At 31.4% G+C, this 16154-nt stretch overlaps 2 protein-coding genes across 2 annotated transcripts in view; one reads left to right on the top strand and one right to left on the bottom strand.

The window, feature by feature from the left end:
- The window catches only part of LOC119833716, a 32333-nt gene extending 18901 nt beyond the window's left edge, over positions 1-13432 (top strand). The window contains exons 2-4 of the mRNA XM_038357861.1: positions 8210-8306; positions 9079-12262; positions 12409-13432. Of these exons, the coding sequence (XP_038213789.1) occupies positions 8242-8306; positions 9079-12262; positions 12409-13245 (4086 nt within the window). The 5' untranslated portion in view covers positions 8210-8241 and the 3' untranslated portion in view covers positions 13246-13432. The remainder of the gene's footprint in view (positions 1-8209; positions 8307-9078; positions 12263-12408) is intronic.
- A 1607-nt stretch (positions 13433-15039) lies between these two features.
- LOC119834009 overlaps positions 15040-16154 on the bottom strand; it is a 3682-nt gene continuing 2567 nt past the window's right edge. Inside the window, exons 4-5 of the mRNA XM_038358282.1 lie at positions 15766-15996; positions 15040-15196 (exon numbers count right to left, since the gene is read on the bottom strand). Of these exons, the coding sequence (XP_038214210.1) occupies positions 15110-15196; positions 15766-15996 (318 nt within the window). The 3' untranslated portion in view covers positions 15040-15109. The remainder of the gene's footprint in view (positions 15197-15765; positions 15997-16154) is intronic.

Here is a 16154-nt window from a genome sequence, read left to right as displayed (position 1 = left end):
TTTAGCGCCGTTATTAGTATAGCTGTGGTACATTGATTTATCCGGCCGCAGAGTGAGTGAGGTCTTCATCTTCTACATAATTTAGTACATAGTCGAGACGGGTTAAACATAGCATGAACACTCCTTAAACGATAATAAAATATTGCACGTCTTAAGACTAGAAAGAGCAATTTTCCCATATTTTCCCCTCCATTTATAAACGGTAGATAACATCTCTATAGATTTATAGATTCAGAAAATTACGGAAAAGTAGTCTAAACCGCAATTGTTTAATGGAAGCCTAATGCGTTTGAACCAGATATTTGGTACAGTTATTCTGTAATAAATATGTTGTATTTAAAGGCATTACTAGCTGCAACAATGTTCATGGCTGAATGGCTTTTGGAATGTTTCAAATTTGCCGTGTCTATTTACAGCTTATTAATGTGAATTTAATTTCATGAATGCCAGGACTCTTTATATACGATATGAATGAATCAGGCAGATTTTTCTACAGGTATGCAATATTTTCACCACTCCATTTATGTACCTATTATACTTACACCTAAAATCTTTTCATAATAATGAAATGTAGCTATTTAAATATTATAATAAACAAATAATGTATTTCAATATTACTGTTCTAAATTTGGGTTACGTATATAAATATTATTACAAACTTATGAAGTCCTGGATATTTTATCCGTAGATATTCCCTTCCTCTGTGATGGACTAGATAAATTAATATTTAATCTCTTGAAGCTCTCGAGTCATAAATCGAAGATTCATTTTCTAGCTTACATTGGCTCTGGGAGGTTTTACTATTTTATAGAGTTTTTACGAAAAACTATATTAACGAAAAAGTCTATAGTCATAACCAGTTCATAATTAATTTCCAATTCATTCTAGCCTCTATTTGTCCTTACAAAGTACTTGCATGACTTTCTCGTCAAATCGTGGTTATTTCTGTTCATAAAAATAAATGGTAGATACATAAATACCCTATATACCGACTATTTGTTCTAAACTAGGCTAGCTATCTGTGTTTATGTCTGCATTTAAGACAATATCGATTCGTTACAAGAAAGAATGGCGGACTTTCTAAGTCTTTTACGACTATTACCGTGGAACACGTGAGTTAAACGTATTTTCGTTTGCTTTTATGCTTTGACTTTCTTCTTTCTTTGAGTTGTGCGATCAAAAATTCAATTAACCTGTACAATGGTGCTTTGTCGTTCCGATGGCGAAACGCTATTAGTTATCTGATGTAACTAAAGTCAATGTTCTTTGTTTTCTATGCACTTTTATTAATATAGCTTTTACAAATCCTTTAAATATAATTAATAGATAATAAATCAATTAATTTTCTTTTGCAATATCATTAAATCGGTTATACATATTATGATTCGTAATCATGTTTTATATTTAATAAAAATATTATCACATCGGACTGATTGAACTTATATTTTAAAATTTATTAATGTGCTATAAAACTTTAATTAAAATTAAATTTCACGCCGCCAAATCTGTCACACACGGTTATAAAGCGATAAACAACATCTGATTGCCTATGAATGTTCCAGAATAAAATAAGAATTATTATCTTTGATTGCTCATAAATTGTATTTAACAGGGACAGTAAACCATAAGACGTTAGTTATTGCTCTTAAATTAAAAGGAGGTGAAATCAGTTCTAGAGGTACACAGACCCACTTCTAATACCGTGATGTATGGGCCATATATATTACATTTTATTCCCTACTGACCCACATTACGTATTCATCATACAAACTGAACAATCAAACCCCAATTAAATAACACTTGAGAAATAGTTCTTAACGAAATCGGCGAAGTACCGAAAAGCCATAAAGAAATATATAAGTACTTCTATTAATAATAATAATTTAAGAATTATTGATGTACGATTAGTACGTCTTTATTGAATTAAAAACCAATTATTGTAATAGTCTTGAAAGTTTATAAAGTAACAAATTAATAAAGTAACAATAAAGAAAATTTAAGATGAAATCAACATTGATAAATATGTTATATTAATATATTTTAAAGAGTGAGATTTGTATCTGATTGAATGATGTTTATCTAAATTAAAGGAAAGCTGAATATTTTAAATTGATTATAAAACATTCAATCTACTTTTATTGTAAGGACGAAACGTGACGAATTGTCCAGGCGTCGTCCCTGTTTCTTATAAAATTTAAGTCATCTCTAGGGACTTTCTCTGCAATATAAAAAATTATTCTGGCCGTAAAGAATACCCGTTGAATAAACTAAACTGGCGCATGAAGTATGAATGTGGAAGAAAATCTTAGTAACAATGTTTATTTAGCAGAACAGCAACGAAACGATGAAGTATGTTTTTGTTTTTGAAGTATTTTTGTCAAGTATTGCAGACTACGAGAATATATGAAATGTGGAGTGGATGGTACAATAATACTTAGACGGGGTTCCAGTGAACCGTGTCGTTCGACTTGTTTCTCCAGGTCAATTAAATATGGTTTTTATGATATAAAATAAACAATATAAAATAAGATCGTTTATTGAACGAGGCATACGTAAAATATGGAAGATAGTATAGCTTTCGGTGTGTTTCAAGAGGCTGCCTTCCCGATACAATATATAAAAAGTTAAATATCTGAATCGTAGTAAAATTGATGTTAATTTTCTGTTGTCATGAGAAATTCAAGTTGTACAATATTATATAATACTATTTAATTAAACAAATTGAAATTTAAATATTAAATAACCGTTTTAAATGTGTGATTTTGAAATAGTATAGTGTGTTTAGTTATGAATAAATTTATGTAATGAGATAAAAAAATCGAATTAAATGTATATTACAATGTCGCTATTTATCATTGCATAAAAAAATTGTATTTATATGTATAAAGGTCACCGATATCCTTGTTTCCACTCCAAATTCTAAAATAAAACCAAATAACAATACAATACCAACACAAGCATTTCGTTTTTGGGGACGTCTGTTTAAAAATCATAAACATAATTAATATCTTGGTAAACTTATCAAGATATTAATTATTAAATCTCTAATTAAGAACAAGTCAGAAAATAAATTTAAACCTTTATTCAAATAAACTATCGTTTGTATTATTTCTTTAGTTTAAATAGGCAGCAATAGATTTTCATAATGTTTCTGAATAATCAAATAATAGAAACCATTTTTTTAGGTTTTACAGAAAATATCTATCTGCCTATAACCATTATCTTTCGAAAATATACGAACTAAACTAAGCTTATAAAAACCTCTACATTCTGACATCTATATCACGGTAACGTACTCATGAATATCAAACGACATATTTACCTACCAAAAAAGCCGGAACCATAATTTTGTGTCATTTTACACACGAAATGTTGGTATGCAAAAACATAACTGTTGTATATGGACATCATTTGTGGTAAGAAATTTTACCTTATACGGAGAAATGACGACTTACCTTGTGCCGTTACAGCCCAAATCGTCTTCAAAGCTTTTGACAATATTTTTTTTTGTAGCTTGTATAACTTTCCCCTTCATGATCGCATTTCATGATAGATTTGTTTTAAACTACGTAATGTACTATTTTTTTAAATGACTTAGAGTTACAGTATAAAAGCTACGAATTGAAAACTTGTTTGTCTTAAAAGTCTGTGAGTTTTAATAAAGATGAGGTTCCGGATGCCTGATGTCAAGACTACCAATACAAAAAGAACGGTCTCTGCACTGCAGTTACAAAGAGGCATATGTATTCCAACATAACATCGCCATGTATTCACTGCATCACAAATTCAATAGTTCGCGACGAAACCGCAATATCCTGCCGGGAGAGGATTGAAGTCTTAGGTTCTTATTTAGCTCTAAACTCTCTATAACTTTTAATTCTGTACAATTTTATTGCTATGTACTTGACTTTTCTATCAAAATGTCTTACGTGTAGAGTATTCAGCATTCCATTTACAAGATGTAAGCGTAAATATAGGTAGTGTGGAGGTATTAAATATGAAGTTGGTTGGTCAATAGCGCCATTCACGGAGTTTCAAGTGTGCACGCTAAAAGCCTTCCCGGAGATCCATTAAATGTAGCCAAGCTGTAGCTTTGAGTTAAATATGTGTCAATAGGATTCTAAGGCGCCTTCGCACAACCAGCGCCCATGACACTTAACCGGCTTAAGAAGGTCGAAACGTAAAATATGAAAGATGTTTATTTACGTTAATGAGGGTCGTCTTTGAAGCTTGATTTTTTTATAATTAATAATCTTTTGTTCAATATTTGATAGCAATACCCTGAGTTGTAGCTGTAAATTGAATAGTTGTTTCTTTCGAATAACTGAAATAGGTGTGCTGTTTTAAATTCACTTTAAATTCACACACAAAGAAGTTACGTTAGAGTAAAAAAGGTTATCAACTAAAAATGTAAAGACTCTATTACCTTAAAATTGATGATGTACTTACGTGAAAGTGTGTTCTTTATTTAGTTATATCCTTTTACAAAAATGGAAGTTATTACTTTACTGACACATTAGTAGCAAATAGGAGAATGTAGCACAACAAATAAAGATGCCAACGTTTTAGAACAGTATTTAATTAGCACTACCAGTTGCCGGATCTACGTACATCTATTGTCCTAAAGACATTTCGCTCGAACTTTCCCATACAGAAATTCTTCCCTTTGAATGCTTTTTAGAAGTCTGTGTGCGGGATATTAGCATCTTTCTATTGCTTTGTTCGCATGATATAAATCTTATATATGATCTTATTTTAATATGTTATTTATAAGAACGATTAGTAGCAGAGAAACAACTATAGCAAGGGTGTAAAATATGTAAGTTGTGATAAAATGTTGAGTTTGATATTTAAAATAAGAACACGCAAAAATAATTTCGACGTTTGTAATGGAAGGCTTTATATTAATTAAATTAGATCCTAACTATTAATTTATTAGCAAGTCTTTCATAGACAGGCCACCATAAAAGCCAATTTGCATATCCACACAAAAATCAAGTAAACGCTAAGCATATAATTTTTCCGCAAATACGGAGTTGGAGATAGTGCAATGACCTTAGTTGTCACGACGACGGATCCCGTTACGCGCTCGCCTTTACTTTCAACGAGATACATCGAAAATGGAGTTTTAGTTGCTTGACATAACGGACAGGTTCTCATTTACAATGATGTCAAGGTCTTGGTGGTTTAATGCCATCATTGCATGAACTAAACATTGTTATAAGGTGCATTGGTGTAATTTCGGATGACGGGGTAAATCCAATAATTACCACGCAGCTGTTGATTATTACAAAAATGCGAATGCTTTTATTAACAAACCTGTATAATTTCGTATAATACCTCACATTGAAACAATACTCCGTAGTGGTGTTAACAAATTTTCGAAATTACCTCTCATTTGAAATTTCCCCAAAGTACTACAATTAGGTCATAATGTGAAAGGGAGATTATATAATAATGTGTTCTGTTAATAGTTATTGAGTGTAAAAAGCCTTACTAATTTTTGTGCCCCTTCCTCATATATACAAAAAAGTAAATTGATTCTTATGTTCATAAACATTTAATTAAAACCAATCATTTATTTACACGTCATTGGAAATGTAGTGTGTAGTTATGATTGAAACAAAATGTGTGTGTTTAGATTTCATATTTAAATACTAATTTTAAAAAACATAATGAACACCTTTATGGTTTAAAATTATTGTAAATCTCAAAATGAATACAGGATAAATTGATATAATAAATCGTGCTAAAGCTAACGTAACAATAAGCTTAATAAGTCTTAAAGATCAAGTCAACCATTTTTAAAGACAGTTGGAAAGTAATTTGCTTTAATTACTATTAAAAGAAAATTTATAAGTTTATTCATATTGAGATAATTAGTCTTTCTGAGCAATAAAAAAGAAAGAAACATAATCTTAACCTGGAATGAAAAAATATTTGAAATTCGAGCCATATTCGAACATATAGCAAAAGGGGCATATTTTTTGCAAAATAGATAAAATAATGTATTATAATACCTAAAATACTAACAAATCAATGGATAACTCATTGCAAGATCAACTTGTTCTGTAGCTTATGCATAATAAAACGATGATGTCGATTGAATTTCCGATCTGAATCTAAATGCTTTGAAGGTTAACTCTGGGAACGAAGGAAGCAAACTAAATGAATTTTATAGTAGTCTTTACTTAACTTTTCTAGGGCAAAATTTCCTGAATGCTATGCTGTTGCCCATAGTATTTTTATATAGCTTTTATAACATTGAACATCTTTAGAAGAATCGGTATACGAATGATAAACGTATTAATTTGTAAACTTAAACTGTAACACTTTGTTCGATGTAAAAATGGCCTTTCCATCATTAATACGTGAAGAATTATTAATTAAGATAAACATGGTGAAGCTTCTCCAATACCGGACATAATCCATACTAATATTATAAATGCGAAAGTAACTGTGTCTGCCTGTTACTTAATCACGCCTAAACCACTGAACCAATTTGCATAAAATTTGGTGTGGAGGTATTCTAATATCCAATAAAGGACATGGGCTACTTTTTATTGCGAAAAAAGGGTAGAAGGGGTTGAAATAGGGGATGAATGTTTGTATGAAAGTTTGTTATTTTAGAACCGATTTCGATGAATTTTGGTATGAAGATGGAGGAACTTGAGAAAGGACCTACCACGCTTTTTAAAAGATTCAGTTTTAGGGCCAGACCTTGGGAAAAACTATAGGCTACTCCTTAACATGTCGCGCGATATAATCGAATAACACGCGGGCGAAGCTGCGGGCGGAAAGCTAGTTACAATATAAATTGCAATTTCAGTCTACATAATTCTTAGTGACTGTGACAAACATTATGCGATTTTTCAAATTCAGTATTATAAGGCACGCCATTCACGTTGGGATCGTTACTAAAGTAGCTACTTTTGTTTGTGTCGCCACAATATATTGCAATTACTGTCTGGTTCTGCGGTTAAGGTTATTGTGTAGTATCAAGTGATAAAACTTTTATTTGAAACTTGTAAGGATTTCCTTTAAAGTTGAACATTTTCATAAAGCTGAGTGCGTTAGTCTTTAAACAGTTTTTACAATTGTTGTCAAAAAATTTAAACCTTTAATACATTCAACTGCATTTACTTAGTGAATCAAATACAAGCGAATAATACGTTTGTTTGTGATATTCTTATAATTCATTTGATATCAAATCAACCAAAATATATATTTTATTGCTTCAAGTCTTAACATTTAAACCGATAAACTCAAAGTTTAAATGCTAAACTTCCAGGAGGAAATGTATAGGAAGATACTTCTCTAGAATTAAAACCGCAGACAGTTGTTCTAAGACTCAAACCGTTTGTGATATGTATCTGACAAGATTCATCGCTGTTCTAAATATATTTTACTGAAGATTTTACATAATTTTTTGCTGTACAGTCTCTACGTAAATTCCGGTTATTCGGTATACTGTATTGCGTGCATCCGTTACATAACCTCGTGTCGATAGCAATAACAAAACAATTAGTTTCATCTCACGGTAAGAGCGGATAACGGAGATGTCAGATAAAACTCGGCGAACCGTGCATTACTTTTCGTTAACTGTTTTCGATACCCACTTTTTATTATTTTGTTTTATACAGGTTAACAGTGGTCTGTTTGTCGGATCTGTAACAGTCTGTTATGATGACAATACATTCTAGTCTCATAATACACCTTATATCGTTCAAACATGACTTTTATTAACTAATACATGTATTCACAGATGTATATATAGGAGCATATTTGAGACATTGTTGGATTTGATAGACAGTTATAGTGTTTATAATCGTGTGAGACAGTAAATAAGTATTTACGAAATTGTGGCTAGTACAGTATTATGCTATCTGTGGTTGTGGTCAACTTTTCCCTAGACGAAATACTTACAACGACTTATAACCTTGTAGACGATTTTGTATACGATTGTTCTAGATAAGTTAGGGATGCATAAAAAAAGGAAAAGCTCGGCCATCTAGGCACTTTAATTTCTTCGTAGGCGATCTGCATTACAGGCCTATCATAGACTCCAATCCTCTATATTTTGTTTAATCGTATTGTTTGGAACTATAGTTGTAAGTTTTGAGGGAAATATATAATGTACGAGAGCAAAACTCACAGCGTTTTTAGAAAACTTGTTCGTAAACTTTTACCTAACGTTGAAATATTTCAGTTTCAGGATACACCTGTGCATGGAAGGTAAAGATGCATATTATACTCACCGTGTTTGTCTACGCATTGTGCGTATCTGCTGATGAAAGCGAAGAGAGGTAAGAATAATTAATTATTTAAAAAATATAATATCAGTATCACAGTAGCATTTCGTTTTAAAAAATACGAGATTGCATGTCTCACGATAGATTTCTGCATTTTGTATTAATGCCTATTTTTACACGTTACCTAACACTACCAGAAACTTTCAGAAATATGAGCAATGTGTCATTTGAATGTTATGTCATGATATTAATTTTTTTAAGCACAAAAGTATTCGGACGCGGCTAACCTGAATAGGTTTCCAGCTGCCATGATATGAGATTTGTACAATTTTTTAATATTTTGATCTGACTATAGAGTTCTCGGTCTGTAGGCAAATTATACTAACGCATAGTTAGTAAATTTGGGATGACTTTATTAGTGAGTAATTACAATCATACATGACTAATAAAATAGGCAATTACAGTCATGTACATATTAATTTATTGTTAGATGAAACTTGTTAAAATAATAGATTCAGAAAAATTTTTATGTTTAAATATTTTCATCGTAACACAAAAATATGAAATAAGATAAACTATTAAAAAATTAAATAATAAAAAAGTCGTTTATTGCTTCAAACGTTTTTGATGTGATATAAAATTTAAATAGCGAAACAAAAGGCTGCGTCTCAGCTAATATATTGCTACCCAGAACTCGAGAGTATCAGACAGTGCTAATGTTCAGACGCTCCTTATAAATATAATAATTATTAAAAATTTATGGTAGTTTAATCACGCAGATTTGTGGTTATGATAATATTAACATTTAAATTTATGGGTCTTTCAGGCGATCCAAGCTCCCGTTCATCGCAGATGCAGTTGGTAATAAGATACCACGACCATCGAGTGTACCGGCAACAGTGGGCAGTCCAGTAAATTTATTGACACCCGACAGATATGAATTTTACACTTTTGATGAATCCGGAGAACTTGTCAAAAGATTAATGACCCTTGAAGAAATTCAGGCAATAGTTGCAGCTGGCGAAGATACGGACAGCTTAGTAACTTTTGCTAATGATGATAGACCTACAATTGCGTTTAACTTCAGTGAACCTCCATATACAAAAGTCCACAATGTAGTTACAAATGTACAGAATGTTTTAAAAGCTCAAATGGAAGCACATAAGAATAATCCTCATTTACAACCAACCTTTGATACTCCCGACGTATCAGATTCTTGGAGTTTAATACTACCTTCCATATTTGGCAATACAGGAGTGGATATTGTACCAGAAAAAACTTCCAACTCTTTCATAACACCAGAAACAGATACTATTGATATTGATAATTCTAATGGAGACTATTTATATGCATTTAGTAAAGAAGCTAGCAATCCATCACATTCAACGGTTTCCACAGAGTCTGCTGATCAAAGCAAGATAACTTCTACTGCTAATCAAAATTCTAAAACTACACCTGTAACTACAGAAAATTTTGCAACTAGTAAACCAATAGTTTCCACCACATCTCCGAATATTAGTCCGCTTATTACGACTGAAAAAGTTAAAGAATCTTCTTTTTCTACAGTTAAACCTCCGTCTACTGTCACAACGAAAGTATTCACTAATAAATATTCAACGAATGCCAATATAATAACATCGCCAACGGATATCAGCAACCCAACTGGTATTTATATTAATGGAGAAAAAAATACAGAAAAAATCGAACTCACAACACAGGTAACAAAAACAATGGGTGGTATAATTGACAATCAAGATACTGTTTTCGTTCCTATATCGACAGTTACGTACATCACTGAAAGATCTACAAAAAAACCTACTAAAATTTCTTCATCAAAACCGTCAAGCTCTACAACTTTACATACAACGGTTGAATCAGGTATATTTTTGAATAATAATTCCGAAGCGGTTTTAACAAGCACACATAAACCACAATCAACATCAGAGCTTATACCTGCATCATCGAGTAAAAATCCAGAATATGATCATAATAATTTAACTACTATAACAACACAATCTGTTTCACCATCTACGACCATGTCATCAACGGAGATAATTCCTTCTAGCCACGATGGTATGAACGAAAACGTTTATACTAAAGTTGAAGATCAGTTGCCTCCATTATTTGATGTAGCGCAAAGTATAAGTCAAATCGCGTCAGATTTAGGTAGCAACCTTGAACCTTTGCCAACTACAAGCAACATGTTGGATGCAAATAAGTATAATCATAATAATATCGACATAGAGAGCAAAGAAAACATTGAGATTGAAATTCCACAAGATACTGAAAAAGCAAATGTATCCGATTATGGAAATAATACAATATCTGATAATTACGTTAAAGTTACTATGCTAGATCACTCTAAAAACACTGAACAGAATGTAGAGAAGAATGATGAAGACAGTTCTAAAATACAAATTGCAGAAGACTCAACCTCGCCAACTACATTGTCTCCTACAGAACTTACAACAGTTGCCGACATTGAAGTAACTACTATCGATCCTATTTTATCTGAATCAATGGGTGATTTAATGTCACAAGTTGTATATCATAACGATGATATTAAACTACCTGAAATAAGTGTCGGCGTCAAAGAAAACAACAAGGATTATCAGGATGTAACTACGTCTATAAGAGGAACCAATGAAATTGATATCACTACGACTGAAATGCCTATTGAGGATATAATCACATCGACTGAAACGAATGACATCAGTAAAAATGAAGATAAAAAAGCGGTTCTAAAAGAAAACGTGCAAACTTCAGTTGTGAAGAAAGAAATATCATCTACTACAGAAAGAATAAATAAGAGTGATGATACGCCTACATTTGTGCCAATATCTTCATCTGCGCATGATACACTACTAAACAATACCGCTAGTTCTATAAATATTTCCGACTATAAATATATCAATACAAGAGTTGCAACTAGGCCACAAGTTCCATTATCGGAGAAATCTGATAAAAAACAGAACAGCAATTCACAAACAAGTTTATTCAATAGTCAAAATAAAACAAACACCAGCACACACACAGCACAATCCAATAAAAAAATTGCTGTGTCGACTTTGAATAAAAACATTACATCTTATGATAACAAGATAAACACAGTTAAAAATATTGCGTCTAATGAAAACAAATTAAATGTAAATAAAAACATTGCGTCTAATGAAAATAAAATAAGTGCAACAGAAAATAAAAAAGTTGAAAATAAATTAAATAAATTATCTGATATTCCAAAAATGGATGAATTCAAAAAGAAAATACAGAAAATAAACATTGATGATAAGGAATTAGCAAATGAACGAAACAATTCTTGGAAGCTTATACCTACAGTGCCTCCTCCGAAACCACACAGTGAAGTAGGCCATAAATATAAACCTGAAGGCTTTTATACTCCAGAAAATAATGCGGATAAAAACATTTTATTGGACTTTTCTAAAGAGAATCAAGGTTTGGAGGTTACAACTAAAGATTTAAGTGAAGATATTTCACAGTTTGTTGAATTATGTAACAAACTAGCTTTTCAATATTGGAATGATATTTCTGGGCATATAGACAAGAAAAGGAGTTTTGTTTTTTCACCTTATGCTATTACATCTATGCTAACTATGATGTTTATGGGCGCCAGAGGAGCTACATCTGGAGAAATGAATGAAATTTTAAAGTTAGATGATATGGTCACATTTAACCCACATTTCACCTTGAAAAATATATCGGATTCTATAGATATATCACCAGCTTCAGGTGTAGCGGTCTCTGCATTCATAAGAGAAATTTACAGTGACCGTAGCAAAGGTAAAATATTAACTTTCTACAAAGAAAGAGCTCAACAATTTTACAACGGCCATGTAGAGGAAGTAAACTTCAAATTGATAAGCGATATTATTCGACGAAGAACAAATCTATTAGTGAAAAGATATACTTATGGTAAAATAATAGAATATATGAAAACCAATTCTATAGTTATGCAACCACCACTTGCAGCTTTTTCAACGAATATATTCGAGGTGGGTATTTTTATTGTATAGTATAGAAATCAATGAACAAGTCAGATTAAACCTTGATACCCTGATAGTTATGTCTGTTTGCCTCTTTAATTAATAATACAAAATAGCCTTAAATTTTAAAATGTTTCTTGTTGTTATCATTGCAGACTGATTGCTCGGGTTCAACTGTAGATGGCAGAGATGGAGAGATGTACTTCGTTGTATCGCCAAACGTACGTCAGAGAAGATTAGTTCCTGTACCGGCAGTAGTGTTCCGAAGCAACTTTTTGGCTGGATACGATCCAGTACTAGACGCGACTGCAGCTGCTTTAGGAAATACCAACTCAGTAATAAGTACTTTATTCTTAATGCCTGGTCAGCAAGGCAACATTGTACACGCAGATGATTTGGAAGCTCTTGAGAAAAGATTGCTGGATTCTAGCTCATCTACACCAGCGTGGAATCGTCTATTACGAACATTGCTGCCACGTGTTGGTCTTGAACTTCAAATCCCGAGATTCTCACATAAATCGATATTCAACGTCTCATCTTCTTTGAAAAAAATGGGCTTAAAGGATTTGTTCGATTCAGAACACGCCGACTTAGCTGGTATTAACGGTCCATCTAAAAACCTATACTTGTCGGATATGATTCAAGTTAATTCATTCGTTACATGTGGTGAAAGCGTAATAGGGGAGCAGCATCATATAGAAGAGTATCCTGAATCATTGGAAATAGTAGAGAAGGTACAAAAACGCAGAAGCTCTAGATGGTTAAACTGGGATGAACCAAGGGATTATCAGAGAGCATTCCACGATCCTCATGATGTTGGAGAAGCGATGCATTTACCATTACATTTACGACCAAGGCAAGCTCGCCTACCAGCAAGAAATGCCCAGCCAGCGCGATTAAAATTCGACAGGCCATTCCTATACTTTGTCAGGCACAATCCATCAGGAATGATACTATATGTAGGAAGATACAACCCAAGACTCTTACCTTGAAAAAATACAGACTGTTAGTGTAATTTAATTTATCGAATTCCTTTAAGGAGAGTGATACAACATACTGGCGCGTGGATTTATCAAAGTTTAGTTAAGGCGAGCATTTACGTGACAGTATTACTTGTTTTTGGTATGCAGGTACCTTGATATTATGTCGAACGTGTTTCTTCGTACCTTCATACTAAATTAAATAAAATAATTTAGATTTAATATGGGATTATAATGAGGAAAATAAGTTTCTGTAAAAATATATTGTAGTTAGCACTTAGAGTTAGTTCATTTCATTGTAATTATCATTCCAGAATAAATGCAATATTTCAAAATAAAACGAGGTATGATTTTAAATGAAAAATTCTTTGCATTCGTCAAAGAATTCCTTCCATTCGAAACATTCTTTCGAGTTTACTACCTTTGGACAATCCTGAAATTATAGATATTTATTAGAAACTGATTTCATAGACTATATAATTTTCTCATATGATATTTTATTTATTTTTTTATAATATTTGTTACCATAATCCGAGACTTTATAAGATCGGTGTTGGTACATTACAAAAAAAAAGTCGTTACTATTTTTTATGAGAAATCTACCAGTTACATAAATTTGAGCAATAATTTCCACCCAATCAGTTCTCTACTTATTTGCTACAGTTAAGATTTAAAGACATAAAAACATAAATATACGTACCACACTAACGAAATTTCGAATGCAGCTTTGTAAATTAAAAAACTCACAAGTAGTTAGTGGCATATACCTTCTGTACTCTTGTCTACAGTGAATTTTTGCACTCAGTATGACGGAACTAAATGCAGGATTAAATGTAGTCCATTTGTCTAGATATGTAAAAAATTTTTCTTCGTTTACTGTTTTGTCGGTGTTTAGAATCTTGTACTTATCCAGAATACATTGCCAGTAATGGCACTGTGAATAATATTAGTTATTGTATCGCATGCCATTTTAAGAACAATAATACATATTAAAAAAAAATAACTTGTTAATAATTAAATATATGTCTGGATTCTCTGTCTGGATATTTTTGGGATGAGCATAATTTAAATCTTTTTATAATAGTCACGTCGTTACAGTACTGTAATTCGGTAATTGTATTGATGCAAACCTCTTGTGTTGTTTCTCTCCTTATTACTGTCATATTCGCCTCTCTGTTCAAGTATATAAGAGAAAACATGCCGCCACAAGATCTAGCAACTTCACGATCAAAAAATGGAGGGAAAATACAACATTTTCGATTCTAAAATCATCATAAAATGTTAAAGTATCATTGTAAATTCATCATAGAAACCTTTAATTTACATTTGCTATTTGATAAGAGATTCAATTACTAATTCATATATGTAGAGAAACAAATTTTATAAATTACAATAGCAGAAAACAAAAGTTCTTTTACTTACAAATAATTCATCTGTTCCTAAGCATTTATCAGGTTTCAATGGTAAATCATCATAATATTGTCCACAAACATACGTTAATAATATATTTGAAATTAGTAAAATATTAATGAAACTCATCATTACGTTCCTAACATTAAGGAAAACAGTAAATATGAATTTTACATTGAGAATAAAAACTACGTGTCATTATTACAACAACTGTTTTAAAACTCACTCATGTTAGCACTTATCTTGATTTTTGAACTGTCTTTGTTTTCAAAACAGGGTTATTAAACTTTTAAAACAACATCTGTGTTTTCAAATTACACGTACGTTTTGCAGACAATATTTAGTATTGAACCCAAATGATATTTAAGTAAAACGCTTTTAAAATAAAATAATACTCTGGCTATGCACGCTTTATTGTTTATAAGATAATAAAATTTATATAAGTACAAGAAAAATATAGGAAAATTTAAGCGTTTTCAAACTTTTCTTTACATTTCTGCATATATTCTTTGACGTCATTGCATTTATCGCTCTTTTCCCAATTAGGACAATTCTGAAATAAAGAACATAGGTTAGAATTATTGTTTTAAGGGGCGCCCTAATTATTAGTGGTGGTTATTGATATTATTTTTATGAATTCTATTTCAATGTGCAGTATACAGTTTGTGCTTTACGTAACTATAATAAATATAGTATCAAAAACTAAGAAACACGGTTTTCTTGTCTCAGTTGCTTCTAAGCAGACTATATATGTAAAAATTACTTAACAGTGATGATCTGCATCAGGACCATATTATGATCAGTTCATGAAGGTATTGTATTGTCAACAATTATTGATAAGTGCAGTTTACGATGGGTCAAAATGAAGTCTCAAATACATAGAGACAAAGAGTAAAAGTGTGATAAAAGAAAAGCATGATAAAAAATTCTATTTTCGAATTTAATTGAGTTTCATTTATTGTCTTTTAATAACTTTAGTTAAGAGAAATTCACACGGGAACGAGATGTTTCACCGCGGTTAAAATAATAGTATGTATACCCTATGTCATTCTCTAGTCTCCAGTCACAAAAATCATTCCTATGAATTAGCAAGTATTGTAACGTTGATTTAATTTTACTCACATCAAAGGTAACAAAAAAGCTGCAACCAACAATTTTCCCCGGTTCACAGAACATTGCTCCCTTTGGCCCATCATCTTTTAAACAGTTTTTCTTCACTAATTCAACAGCATCTTTAAAATCACTGTTTTCTTCACCCCATTTATCTGCAAAGGCTGCAAATGCTTCTTTATCCACTGTATTATCGTCTTTCATTAACTTGTTTTTTTTAAACAGGCACACTAGTTTGGAGCACTAAAATTATAAAAATATGCTATTAATTAAACCTACGATTATTTTTTAAAATGTTCAAAACATAAATTTTCAATAAATTGAAGTTTATTCATTTCTTTGTTGTATTTTACAAAAAATTATGTATATTTGTATTGTTAGCAATCTTTTTTTTTTTTTTT

The sequence above is a fragment of the Zerene cesonia genome, chromosome 18, assembly GCF_012273895.1.
Source record: "Zerene cesonia ecotype Mississippi chromosome 18, Zerene_cesonia_1.1, whole genome shotgun sequence".
NCBI classification, from domain to species: domain Eukaryota; kingdom Metazoa; phylum Arthropoda; class Insecta; order Lepidoptera; family Pieridae; genus Zerene; species Zerene cesonia.
The sequence above is the reverse complement of the archived record's forward strand: the minus strand, read 5'-3'. Positions and strand labels throughout refer to the sequence as shown.